This window comes from Heterodontus francisci, chromosome 13, assembly GCF_036365525.1.
Source record: "Heterodontus francisci isolate sHetFra1 chromosome 13, sHetFra1.hap1, whole genome shotgun sequence".
NCBI lineage: Eukaryota > Metazoa > Chordata > Chondrichthyes > Heterodontiformes > Heterodontidae > Heterodontus > Heterodontus francisci.
Genome location: NC_090383.1, coordinates 95,285,320 through 95,299,717, shown reverse-complemented (window position 1 = coordinate 95,299,717; position 14,398 = coordinate 95,285,320). Strand labels below are relative to the sequence as shown.

Here is a 14,398-nt window from a genome sequence, read left to right as displayed (position 1 = left end):
CACATGATTTCAGGAATTCTGGTCGTTCTAGATAAAATTGAGGTGATTCAGCTGACTCTGTTCCCCGGACAAGCAAATTATCTTTCTTGCTTTTGCCCTGGTTTTTATCCCCTTTCGTCGTACATATTGCCTGCATGATCGGCAGGCCAGTATGCCCCATGTTATGGCTAGGAGCAACTGTACCCGTGCCAGTACGTGTGATACTATCCGAATCCAGGGGTGGATGTTTACATTCATCCCCCAATGCCAAATCTTCTTCCACCAACTCTGGTTCTGCAATTCTGCATCAGTATCTTTCTCCAGATTTTTGTCTGCAGTTGGTGGCAAAGCTTAACGGATTGACCCACCCTGAGCCTTAATTCCCTTAATACTTCGGCTAAGTGTGGGATGGGGGCCTGTTCTGGCTCTTCATAATCCTGTAAGAGATCCTGAAGTTGATCGGTGTTAGGTAGCTCTGCGCTGAATCTGAATGATTCGAGCTTGTCCTATGGTGACGGGTCGTAAAGGCGTAAAGCAAAAGTTTGGATGTGGGATAGGACATTGTAGGTCATTGTAACGGTAGGAACTTTCTGTGGTGGAGACACAATATTTTCCTTCACCTCCGTAACCTGTCTTGGCGAAATGTATGGGGGCAGTTATGATTTCCATGGCACAATCATCGGTTCAATTAAACCCACATTCATCCAGTTTTGCCTGTCCCACCGTGTGAGGACATACTGTAATGTCTCCCCTTTGCTTGCATCCCGTGAGGGAGGTCCCATACAGTGTATTGTTTCTGAGTATGACAGAGGTTTCAGTTAAATAGTAGCGGAGGGAGGTGTTACCCCATAAGATCCCAATATTTTCCTATTGGTAATGAGGAAATGGCCCTGAGTCCCGTGTGACTATCGGGATCATCAGGACTATTCCCACTCCGGTAGCTTCACCCATTTCGCAATCTGGGATCACTGGGTATACTCGGGTGAGTCCCTTCAGAGTACAATAGTCCAGTGTCCCTTTTCTCTCGGCTAGCCGAGCCAGATGTGGGCTGTCTATCCAATCGGGCACCTCTCCCCTTTGAATCTGATCGAGGTTGTGTCGTATCTGTCCCACCATCCACAAGCCATAAGCATGACAGAGTTGTCCCTGCCTTAGCTTTCCGGCATCTTCCTTTTCTCTATCATTGAGGTGATTGATGGTTTTGGCATGGGCTTCTAATATCGTAATTCCATCTAATTGTATTCCCATGCTCTCCTCTCCCAGATTGGCCTGATTTTTCTCTGCTCTCTCTAAGAGCTCCTTCATTACTCCTTTAAGTCGTTCCACCTTTTCATTTAGACCTTATATGTCCAGTGAGTTTACTACGGGGGTACCGATATTGAATCCGGTAGCAACATCGTTAACTATTCCCCTTTTTGTTCGATAAAGCTGATCCTGGCCTCGAAAGCTAGTGGCACCCATGGCATCGGCAGCCTGCTGCATTACAACCTTACTTAATACACTATACATATTTCTCGCCTGTTCTGTACAATTCTCCGGCATCTGGATATCTGAGACATTGATCAACACAGGCACAATTTCATGTTTTACATTATCATACAACAATTCCCCTGGGCTCGATGTACCCACACACGTCTATGTTCCCTTCAACTTTCCTTATCATCTGTTGCCCAATGGGAGGGGCACAAACAATTCCAAAGACACAGCTCTCAGTCACCCCTCCCCCTTTCTGTCTGGTCACGCAGTTAGCACAGTCATCAGTTGAACACCCGTACACTTACTGCATCTTTGCCCAGATTCACTATAAGCCATGCATTCGAGTCGGTTCGGTCCCTGTTTTGATCTTTATTCGCCGGTATACACTTCCCATCCAGCATGTTGTACAATGCCCCATAGTTCATATAGTCCATATTAATACTCCTTTCATTAATCCGTTGTGCATCCATTACCAGGTCTTTGTTCTTTCTCTTCGGATATTAGCATCAGGCCCCACAACCACTGCAGTCCGGTTCCTTCCCATTCTCCACTACTAGTTAAATTTCTCTGCAGTACCTGTGGAAAAGCCTGTCACTCTAGAATTGGCCTTTATAGCCACTCCAGGCGCTGCTTCACAAACCACTGACCACCTCCAGGCGCGTATCCATTGTCTCTCGAGATAAGGAGGCCCAAAAGAAAGAAGGTTATACCTGTAATTTAAACATGCTGCCCTGGTGGTCACCAGGTGTTAGTACTTGTCCATGTTGTGCTTTACGTATCTTAACGAACTACCTACCACCATTTGACTATTGGTTGGACCCTGTTCACAGGTTTGAAATTCGTTGGTCGCTGAACACCACCTGGTCCCGGGATAAGTTTTTAGCAGTACTTATTATGAGTAAATATACTCACCCGGTACTTCTGATGGTAACAACTGACCGCTGAATCCTGCCGACTACGCCAGACTGTTAGTGGGAATGAATCTGAAAGAATCACTCGACACTCGGGTCTGCTCCAAACATCAAACAGTTTATTGGGTTATGCCGGCAGGGAGCAGGTCACTGAGCAATCCAGATTCCTCTCCACCGAACAAAGGAAAATCATCAATACTTATACAGTTTCAAACAGTTACTCAGCCCGTCCTGGCTGGACATGGTCCAATCATAGTGATTATAGATTATATACATTGATTAGTAGAACCAATGAAATGGGTTACTAGACATTGGGGGACTGCGTGGTCAGCTCATGCTCCTGGACAGCTAGGGGGTTACTCGTGCGTACATGATGTCTCACTGATTCATTGTCCTTGGACCTTATGTATACATAAGATCTTATCTTAACCTTGTTACAGGCTGGTATGTTTGTCAGCATTCCATCTTTGTCGACATTTCATGGGGGCATCGGCTAGAGGCCACTTGATTAGATTCTGCTGAATTTGTGTGAATCACCCCTTGTAAGGAATGTGGTCAAGTTAGCTGAGTCCCATGGTGCCTTGCAAACATTTCATCATTAGCTAGAATTATATGCTATTAGTTATTCACATAATATTTATTGCAGGTGCCTCTGCCCTGGGAGTACACTCCAACATTACGAACATAGGAGCAGGAGTAGGCCATGCAGCCCATTGAGCCTGCTCCGCTATTCAATACGATGATGGGTGATCATCCACTTCAATGCCTTTTTCCCACACTATCCTCATATCCCCTTATGTCATTTGTATTTAGAAATCTGACAATCTCTACTTTAAATATACTCAATGACTGAGCTTCCACAGCCCTCTGGGGTGGAGAATTCCAAAGATTCGCAACCCTCTAAGTAAAGAAATTCCTTCTCATCTCGGTCCTAAGTGGCTTCCCCTTACTTTGAAAACATGTCCCTGGTTCTAGACTCCCCAACAAGGGGAAACATCTTACCTGCATCTAACCTGTCTATCCCTTTAAGTATTTTGTAGGTTTCAATGAGATCACCTCTCATTCTTCGAAACTTTAGAGAATAAAGGCCCAGTTTCCCCAATCTCTCTTCATAGGACAAACTCGCCATTCTGGAACAAGTCTGGTGCACCTTTGTTGCACTCCCTCTACGGCAATGATATCCTTCCTAAGGTAAGGGGAGCAAAACTGCACACAGTACTTCAGGTGTGGTCTAACCAAGGTTCTATACAATTGAAGCAAGACTTCGCTGCCCCTGCACTCAAATTCTCTTGTGATAAAGGTGAATTTACCATTATCCTTCTTAATTGCTTGCTGCACCTGCATGTTAGCTTTCAGTGATTTATCGACAAGGACACCCAAGTCCCTTTGCACATCTACACTTTCTAATCTCTTACCATTTAAGAAATACTCTGCACATCGATTCCTCCTACCAAAGTGGATAACCTCACATTTTTCCACATTATATTCCATCTGCCACGTTCTTGCCCACTCACTAAGTCTGTCCAAATCCCCTTGAAGCCGCTTTGCATCTTCCTCACAACACACATTCCCACCTAGTTTTGTGTCATCTGCGAACTTGGAAATACTACATTTGGTTCCCACATCCAAGTCATTGATATATATTTTGAACAGCTGCGGCCCAAGTGCTGATCCCTATCGTACCCCACTAGTCACAACCTGCCAACATGAGAATGACCCGTTCATTCCTATTCCCTGTTTTCTGCCTATTAACCAATCCTTAATCCGTGCCAGTATATTACCTCCTATCCAAAGTGCTTTAATTTGGCGAACCAACCTCCTGTGGGGGACTTTATCAAAGGCCTTTTGAAAATCGAAGCATACCACATCCACTGACTCCCCTTTATCAATTCTGTTAGTAACATCCTCAGAAAACTCCCAACAGGTTCATCAAACATGATTTCCCATTCATAAATCCACTTTGATTATGTCCAATCAGATCATTATTATCCAAGTGTCCATTTATCACATCCTTTAGAATAGATTCTAGCATTTTCCCATGTAATGCCAACAGATCTGTAATTCCCTGTTTTCTCTCTTCCTCACTTCTTAAATTGTGGGGTGACATTTACTACCTTCCAATCTGTAGGAACCGCTCCAGAATCTATAGAATTTTGGAAGATGTTCACCAATGCATCCACTATCTCCATAGCTACCTCTTTCAAAACTCTGGCATGTAGAATATCAGGTCCTGGGGGCTTATCAAACTTCAGTCCCATTAATTTCTCCAATACAGCCTTCTTGCTAATACTAATTTCCTTCAATTCCTCATTCTCCCTCATCTCTTGGATCTCTAATTCTGGGAGATTTCTTTTATCTTCCTCAATGAAGACAGACACAAAGTAATCATTTAGCTTCTCTGCCATTTCTCTATTCCCCATTATAAATTCTCCTGACTCTGCCTGTAATGGACCCACATTTGTCTTAGCCAAACATTTCTTTTTTTACGTCCCTATAGAAACTTTTACAGTCAGTTTTTATATTTTTTGCTAGCTTACATTCATATTCTATTTTCCCTTTCTTCAGCAGTTTCTTGGTACTCCTTTGCTGCATTCTAAAATCCTCCCAATCCTCAAGTTTACTAATATTTCTGGCAACTTTATAGGCCTTTTCTTTTAATCTTATACAGTCCTTAACTTCCTTTGTTAAACACGGTTGGCTGCTTTTCTTTTGGGGTTTTTGTACCTTGAAGGAATGTATAGTTGCTGTAAATTATGTAATAATTCTTTAAAGACTACCCATTTCCTATGTACTGTCATACCTTTTAATGTACTTTCCCAATCCACCTCAGCCAATTTGCCCCTCACACCTTCATAATTTCTTTTGTTCAAATTTAACACCCTGGTTTCAGATTGAACTACCTCACTTTCAAACATAATGTAAAATTCTATCATATTATTGTCACTCATCCCTAAAGGTTCTTTTACAGCACAATTATTCATTAGCCCTTTGTCATTACGTAATAGTAAATCTAAAATAGCCTGTTCTCTAGTCAGTTCCTCAACATACTGCTCTAGAAAAACATCCCTGACACACTCCAGAAACTCATTCTCCACAACATTAGTGCTCATTAGGTTTACCCAGTCTATATGCAGATTGAACTCACCCATCATTATTGTATTACCCATGCTACATGATTAATGCCATGCCCCACACTACCACTACTGTTTGGTGGTCTATAAACAACTCCTACCAATGTTTGCTGCCCCTTGCTGTTCCTGAGCTCTACCCAAACAGATTCCACATTTTGTTCTTCCAATTTGAGATCCTCCCTTACTAATTTCAGCCTTTTCCTTTTTGCCTTCCTAAATGTCGAATAACCTTGAATATTCAGTTCCCAGTCTTCGTCACGCTGTAGCCACATTTCTGTTATGGCAATTAGATCATACCCATTTACCTCTCTTTGTGCCTTTAAGCCTTATTGCGAATGCTGCATGCATTCAGGTAGGGTGCTCTTAACCTTGTCTTCTTGACATTCTGCATTCTCAGCGTAGTTGATGCTTGCCTTTGTTTTGCCTGCCTTCTAATGTCACTTGCTACTTTTCAACCTCCTGTTACCAGCTAGTCTTCCTTCCAATTTGAGCTACCCCTCAGGTTCCCATCCCCCTGACAATCTAGTTTAAACCTTCCCCAACAGCACTAGCAAATCTCCCTGCATGGATGTTAGTTCCAGTCCTGATAAGGTGTAGCCTGTCCATCTTGTACAGGTCCCGCCGATCCCTGTGTCTCAGAAATCTGATGCCCTCCCTCCTACACCAATTCTCCAGCCACATGTTCAATCGAACAATTCTCCTATTCCTATGCTCTCTGGCATGCGGCACTGGGAGTAATCCTGAGATTACTGCTTTGGAGGTCCTGCTTGTTAATTTCCTTCCTAACTCCCTAAAATCTGCTTTCAGGATCTCATCCGTCTTCCCAGTTATGTCATTGGTACCAATGTGGACCACGACCTCTGGCTGTTCACCCTCCCCCAGAAGGATGTCCAGCAGCCGTCCGTGACATCCTTGACCCTAGCACCAGGGAGGCAACACACCATCCTGGAGTCACGTTTACTGCCGCAGAAACGCCTGTCTGATCCCCTGACTATCGAATCCCCTATCATTATTGCTCTTCCAATCATCTTCCTCCCCTCCTTTGCAGCTGAGCCACACTTGGGTGCCACGGACTTTGCTCTGACTGCACTCCCCCGAGGAACCATTGCCCTCGCCAATATCCAAAATGGAAAACCAATTAGCAAGCAAGATAAACTCAGGGACTCCTGCACTGCCTGCCTGGTTCTTTTAGACTGCCTGGCGATCACTCATTCCCTTTGTGCCTGCATGGTCCTAATCTGCGGTGCGACCACCTCCCTAAACTGCTGTCCATGTCATCCTCTGCCTCGCTGATGCACAACAGTGACTCCAGCTGCCGCTTGAGTTCTGAAACCAGGAGCTCAAACTTTTGCAGCCAGTGACACTGACTGCAGGTGTGTTCGTCTAGGACACGTGATGCGTCCATGACTTCCTATATACCGCAGGACGTACATTGCACTTGGCCGAGCTGACTGGCCATAACGTAACTTTAGAATTAGAATTAGAATATTACAGCGCAGTACAGGCCCTTCGGCCCTCGATGTTGCGCCGACCTGTGAAACCATCTGACCTACACTATTCCATTTTCATCCATATGTCTATCCAATGATAAAAACTTTTTATTACAATGAGAAGTAATCTTACTTACCAGTTACTCACCAATCAACCTTTTCCCCTGTACCAAAGATAGAGGCAGTTACTGGTGGCTGGAAAAAGATAGAAGAAAGAAAGGAGCCCCTCCCTCACACACCAAACTCCCACTGTACATTCTGTGCACTCAAATTTGTTTTCTTCTTAATTTATAGTTCCCCTCCTTACCGAAGTCCTTCAATTACCAAACTCCCATCTTCACACTCTGTGCCCTCCAGCAGCACTCAGTGCAGACCATGTTGACCATTTGGTTTGAGATTCTGAATCCAAGTTGTAAATCTAAATTTTAAACAATATGGATTGCAACATTGTTCCTTTAGTACCCCTCCACTTCAACATCACTCCTCCAGCTAGCAACCCCAACTTTCTACCCTTCAGCTAATTTCTTGTTGATGCCCAGTTTTTACTGTTTTATGTGGAAATATTAGTCTGTTGTGCCAAATATTGAGAAATATTTTTGAAATTCAAGTAGACCGTGTTGTGGGTCTTTCCACAAGCTACAATATTTTTCCTATACCATTATTGTAAACCCAACAACATAGAAAGTCGTTTGAAAATCTACCATGTTTTTAATTCGTTCCTGGGATGTGGACGTGACTGGCTGGGCCAGCATTTATTGCCCATCCCTAATTGCCCTTGAGAATGTATTATTATTTAAGCTTTATTTTGCTGAAATCAAGCCTATTATTCATAATAGTAAAATAAAAGCAAAATACTGCGGATGCTGGAAATCTGAAATAAAAACAAGAAATGCTGGAACCACTCAGCAGGTCTGGCAGCATCTGTGGAAAGAGAAGCAGAGTTAACGTTTCGGGTCAGTGACCCTTTAGTTTAGTTTAGCTCTTCTTCGGAACTGGGTCACTGACCCGAAACGTTAACTCTGTTTCCCTTTCCACAGATGCTGCCAGACCTGCTGAGTGGTTCCAGCATTTCTTGTTTTTAATTCAAAATAGTAATTTGCTTTTGACAGAGCTTTCAATGTAACTGCAAAAAAAAGAAAATTTAAATGTTTTGTTAGTCTGAATATTTTCCAGTGTTGAGAGGTGCCATTTAAGCCCTTGGAATATTTTGTACTTGTCTTTTCAACAGATTTAGACTGCATTTTAAATGATTTGATGAAAACTATCAATATTCTGCTCTTGCAGTTTTGAGCCAATCAAATATGATATTTAGAAAATTTTCTTTTTTTTTATAGGAATTCAACGGCAGATAAATTACATCGTGACGTTGAATGTGGCTGCTATTATCATTGTGCCCATTCACAGAAGTAAGGCTAACACAAGTGATTGGAAATTAGTTGAAGGAGGATTTGGTAATGTCCATGAATTAAAACCTTTGTTAAAAACAGCTGCAAGATCTGGTATGTCTCTGTCTTATGTACATTCTGATGTTATATTTCTGTGGAAACCTATCTGACTTCTCAAGACTCCTCCTTTTCTCATTTTTTTTGTGTGTTGTAGATATTAAGATCATCCTTGATCTTACTCCAAATCCTGAAGGAATTGAAGAGTATACTTGGTCTCACATTGATTTCCATAATCACGAAATGATGGATGATTTATTGGTAAAAAAAATTTCACTTTTTAATGAAATTGTGTTAGATTAAATTACATATAACAACAGGCAATGACTCTTCAAACTTCTCCAGTCACATTTCCGCTTCTGGCTCAGCAAGGGTGTGGATGGAATCTTCATCAGAATGAGAACAGCCAATTTAGAGAAAAATTTGGTAAGAGCTACTTTGTAATAAGTTCCTCCTAATACAGTATATTTAAATTTTGTTGGATCCTGAATTTTTTAAACTAGAATATTTAAGTTTTTATGGGATAGTTTAAATGTGGTTTACTTGTGATAATTGCTTACTGAGAGTTGGAATGTATACTTTGTTTAATCTATGTTGTAGAAGATGTTTACATGCTGCTTCAGAACTGCGTTTGACAAAATATATGCTGTAATATACATTTCACAGCACTTGCAGCTGCACTGGGGATTGTATATAGTTATACAGTTTTACATATTACAGTGGAGATAATCATTCCTAATCAAGGGGACTGGGTCTCTGGGGTGAAGTGTTGAATTAGGTTGAAACAATCCTGTCAGGATTGAGCAGAGTGCTGGGGCAGTTTCTTAATCTCCCATGGAAGGGCCAGTTATGACGGGGAGGACCATAGGAAAACACTAATGAACATGTACACTGAGATGCTTGGTGAACTGACAGGCCTGTTAGGTAGCCGAGTCACTGGCTAGGAGCATTGAGGATTCCAGCTCCACTGTGGCACAGGGCATTACGCAAAGCTTAGAGCCCATCCTTTCCACCGTGGAAGTGAAGAGCACCTCCATGATAGCATTCCCCGAAAACCTATGATGGAGCATCTGTTGACTGCTGCCTCAGCCTCCACTGCAGCACAGATAGAGATAATGAGATCCCTGGTTGCTGGCATTCAGGCTGACAGTTACGAACCAGACACAGACTGCTGCTATCATAGATGATGATCTCAGTGTTCAACAGAGCATGCAGGCTCGCACTGCAATCCAGCAATCTCTACTCCAGCAGATTACAAGGGATGCTGAGGCACCACTTGTGTGGGAGTGGAAGTGGCACCATGGAGCAGGTATCTGCTGTCCTCTATCAGGATGGCAGCATTTGTGCTCCCACCCCTGCCACTCTGTCAAGTGCCCTTGCTGTTGCCTCTCAGCCAACCAGCTGTCAACCATGTTGAGGTGGTGCAGTCCAAAGCCGGGCCTTTAAGGATAAGAGCTGCTTGAGAGCATCCTCCACAGCCATCTGCAGTCTCTACCAATAAATGTCAGCAGTTTCTACCAGCCATGCTGCAGCCATTTGTTCCATAGCTCTTGCTAAAGGCCCCCTGACCTTATGTGATGGTATGGTGGAAGGGGATCAAGAGCCATGTGTAGAGAGAGTACAAGGACAGGCAAGGGCACTCGCAAGACAGGCACTAAGGGGATCCACTAACTGTTATCATGCCTAGCAAAGACATATATTCCTACTTTAAGATGTAAACCTTATTCAATATAGAGTCTTTGAAATTGACTAGACAATGTGCTGCAAAAGATGGTTGCCGAAGGTCAGATGATCTGACCTGTATATTCAAAAACTGCCTCACTGTCTTGAAAGGACAAAAGGATACAGTCCAGACTAAGGTGTCAACTGCACCCATCCTAAAACCATCAAGACACATTCCTGAATTGAATGGTTTTCTTCTAAGACAAAGAAGGTGTGAAGTATACACAGCATAACAATGATATTCATCCAGACATTAGTAAATAGCCATGGATTCCACATCCAGGTCCATTGTGTGGTCACACCAAGGGAGAAGGTCATGCGTCTACTAACGGACTCTGATGGATTTTGACCTTAAAAGGTAACCCTCTGGAGAGAGAGGAAGAGATCACAGAGAAGCCCAGCCAGGAGCTGTGGAAAGATCCAGCCTAAAGAAGAAGAAGCCCTGCTGCTAATTCTACACATCAACTTGGTGCAGCAGAGAATTGAAAATGACCACCACCTACAGTGTGAAATGTTAACCACAAGAAATGTACAACACCTCAACAAGTTCAAGACTACAAACAACCAAGGCCTGCACCTTTAAAAGGACTGTCCTACTTAGAAGGTTCAACAGGTTTACCATAAACCATGAATACCCACCACAGCTTGAACTCTTATCTATCTTCTCGAGAGTGCATGCGAGAGTGAGTGCATACATGAGAGGTGTTGCCAACATTTCAGGGAATGAACATTGTTCAATAAATAGTCATTCGTCTGTTTTTAACCTACAAGAAAACCAGTCACTGCCTGGTTATTTGGCAAGTAAAACATTCAAGGGCTAACTCATCATTTTAAACAGATCACAACTGCAGTCAGTTTTGAGATGAACAGTGGGAAGCACCCACATCCCTCACCACCTCTCCACAACACTGTATATTAATTGTGTTTAATTGCATGCAGGTGATGGGAATTAACTGAGGATTCACTTGTGCTCCTATAAGTAAGAACAGACTGCAATTGGCGTTGGTGAGTTCGGAGGTGTATGTTTATAATGTGTATCTCTGAAAATAAAAGCTTATAAAAGTGTGCAGATAGGCTACAGTTCCAACCTTTATCACCTGGATTTCTGAAATAGAACATGCACAAGGGTGATTAGTTCTTATTATTAATATATTTCTGGATAAAGTTGTTATGTGAAGGTTTTTACTGGCCTTTATTGAGTGATCTAAGTCAAGGGGACATTGTGATGGACAGTCTGAAATGGATGTACTGTCAGGGAATGGTGTGGAAGTTCCTTTTACCTGAAGCGAAGCTTCACTATGCAGTCTCCCTCGATCCACCCTGTTACATGTGGTCTCCTTCCTTCTTCCCCTTCCAAAGGTGGCCTCCGGATCCCAGGAGGTAGTGGCTGAGCCCTCATTATTACGAATGTTGTGGAGGAAGCAGCACACCACCACAAACTTGGACACCCTCTTGGATGTGTACTGCAGAGATACAACCCCCACCCCCCCACCCTCCAAGCGATCTAAGCAGCAAAACCTTTACTTCAGGAATCTGATGGCATGCCCCACAGTGTTGCACATGGCTGCACAGCTCTTATTGAAGGCCCTCTGACCACATGTGATAGAATGGCAGAAAGGGTTCATGAGCCATGCGTGGAGGGAGTATCCCTTGTCATCAGGCAGCCATCCTTCTGTATGTCTTGGAGGCATCTTGGGTGCTGCCAGGATAGTAGGCATGCATCGAGATGAATTTCTTGGTGTTGTTGCACATCAACTGCACATAGACTAAGTGGCAGCCCTTGCGGTTGCAATATAGCTCCCCGTTGATGTAGAGGCCCGCAGAGACACATGTGTGCAGTCAATAGTACCCTGCACCATCAGGAAGCTTGTTATCCTGGCAAACCGACGTGCCCTGACATCCTAGCCTTCCCTATTCAGAGAGAAGGGGATGAAGTCCCCCCTCCTCCTCTACAGTGTCTTTGTCATCTCCTGGGTACTTCTGTGGATGACAAATTGTGACACGTTGTTATAGTCATCAGTTGTTGCCAGGAAGGGGTTGCAAAGGAAAGATCACAGGCACCGGTAGGTCATTTCTGCCATGATCTGAGGCTCCAATTCTTTGTGAAGGAGGTGACACAACTTCATCACTACCTCCGCAGTAAAGCAAAGCCTTCTGAGGCACTGCTCCTGGCTCATCCCAAAGCAGCGGTGCTCCCAGAAGACCCTCCCAGGGTAGGGCCTTCTATTGAGAGTCCTTCTTCTCCTCCCTCCTCACAGATTTTCCTCTCTCTGCTTCCTCCTCTGCGTGTCCTGCTCATGTTGCACAGCAAGTGGCCAAAGGGCCTGTTTCTGTGCTGTATAACTCTATGACTCTACTGTCTCCTTACTAATGCAAGGCAAAGTAATTCTCTGCTTTTCTGTGGTGGGCAGAAACCTTCAAACTCCTCCAGCAACTCACCACAGTGCTTCCACCAACTTTGCCTGAGGACAAGCAAGTCAAAAGCACCTCAGTTGCAAATTGTTCAGTAGCCCTTTAAATAGCCCCAAAACAGGGCCCATCTTGCTCGCTAACACTTGTTGTTCCACGAGTGAATAAGGAAGGCATTCACTGTACATCCATTGGCCAATTTTAGTAGTCAAGCTGACACAGCTTGCTCCTTAAACCTCTACAGGCGCACGCAGGAAATATATCTGCGTGCACCAATCCAGTCACCTAAGGGGTTACTGGGAAGTGGCCAGCAGCACTTCAACTCTGCAGGTGTGTCTGCATAAAGTGGCACTACAGCAGCCAGGGATGTTAAATGCGAGAAGTGCTTTGGCCAGGATGGAACTAGTGCTGCACCTGCCAGCTTAGCTATGCCCATTTTAACATCCTCATCTCCACAAATGCATAAGGCGGACTTAATTACATCTTTTACCAGGGCTCAAAGTTTTTAAGAAAATAAATATTCATTTTACATCTGATAGTGAGAGTAAGAGTAACCCTATCAAGAAACAGTGTGCCTCAAGGACAATGATGGAGGTTCTGGGTCTCAATCGCTTGATAATTTTAATTTAACTTTTTATAATTCGAGCCTCAAAATTTTCCCAGGGTATAAGCTTAACCAATTTACTAATTTTAATAATCTTAATGTTTTTAATACTTTTAATGATGAACTGCATGTGGTGGGAGGAACATTTAATGAAGGTATTGTTGTGCCCCCCCACCCCCAAGCAGAGTGGTGGAAGGAACCAACGCAATTAGGATCCATTACCAACTATTTGATGTGCACCTCTTACCAGGAGATTTTTAATTCTATTAGTGTTTTTAGGAAGCACATTAAAAATGAACATTTTATTAATAAGATTTAACAATCTGCAACAAATGTGGGAAGGAGGGGGAATATCACTCAGTGGCTTGTCACTACATGAAATGTAATGGAAGGAAGCATGAAGTTATACTGGGGAGAATTTTTAAGTACTATCTGCTCATTAAAATTCAAATCCCAAAGAGGACCAGGCCGGCATAAATGTCATCTTCACACTGAGGTATAAACTATTAAAGGAGTAGAAAAAAAATAACCCCCCAAGAAGGTTAAAGGACTGAAGAGAAGATTAAACTTCTCCTCCAACTAGAACGATAATATGAGGGTAAATGTAACATTGATATACAGATAGGCAAACATTTAACATCCAAAACTAAAACAGATTTCAGACAAAAGATGTTTTTTAGATTTAGAGATACAGCACTGAAACAGGCCCTTCGCCCACCGAGTCTGTGCCGATCATTAACCACCCATTTTATACTAATCCTACACTGGGACTCACTTGGTGCTAGGGGCTTGGATGGGGCAGAATTTGTGAGGAGCATCCAGGAGGGCTTCTTGAAACAGTATGTAGATAGTCCAACTAGGGATGGGGCCATTCTGGACCTGGTATTGGGGAATGATCCCGGCCAGGTGGTCGAAGTTTCAGTGGGGGAGCATTTCGAGAACAGCAACCATAATTCCATAAGTTTTAAGGTACTTGTGGATAAGGATAAGAATAGTCCTCGGGGTTAAGGTGCTAAATTGCGGGAAGGCTAATTATAACAATATTAGGCAGGAACTGAAGAATTTAGATTGGGGGCGGCTGTTTGAGGGTAAATCAACATCTGACATGTGGGAGTCTTTCAAACGTCGGCTGATTAGAATCCAGGACCAGCATGCTCCTGTGAGGAAGAAAGACAAGTTTGGCAAGTTTCAGGAAGCTTGGATAACACGGGATATTGTGAGCCTAGTCAAAAAG

At 43.3% G+C, this 14,398-nt stretch overlaps 1 protein-coding gene across 1 annotated transcript in view; it reads left to right on the top strand.

The window, feature by feature from the left end:
• Nucleotides 1-14,398, top strand: part of LOC137376721 (amino acid transporter heavy chain SLC3A2-like) — a 170,180-nt gene that overhangs the window by 40,697 nt on the left and 115,085 nt on the right. The window contains exons 2-3 of the mRNA XM_068045696.1: nt 8,322-8,486; nt 8,587-8,690. Of these exons, the coding sequence (XP_067901797.1) occupies nt 8,322-8,486; nt 8,587-8,690 (269 nt within the window). The remainder of the gene's footprint in view (nt 1-8,321; nt 8,487-8,586; nt 8,691-14,398) is intronic.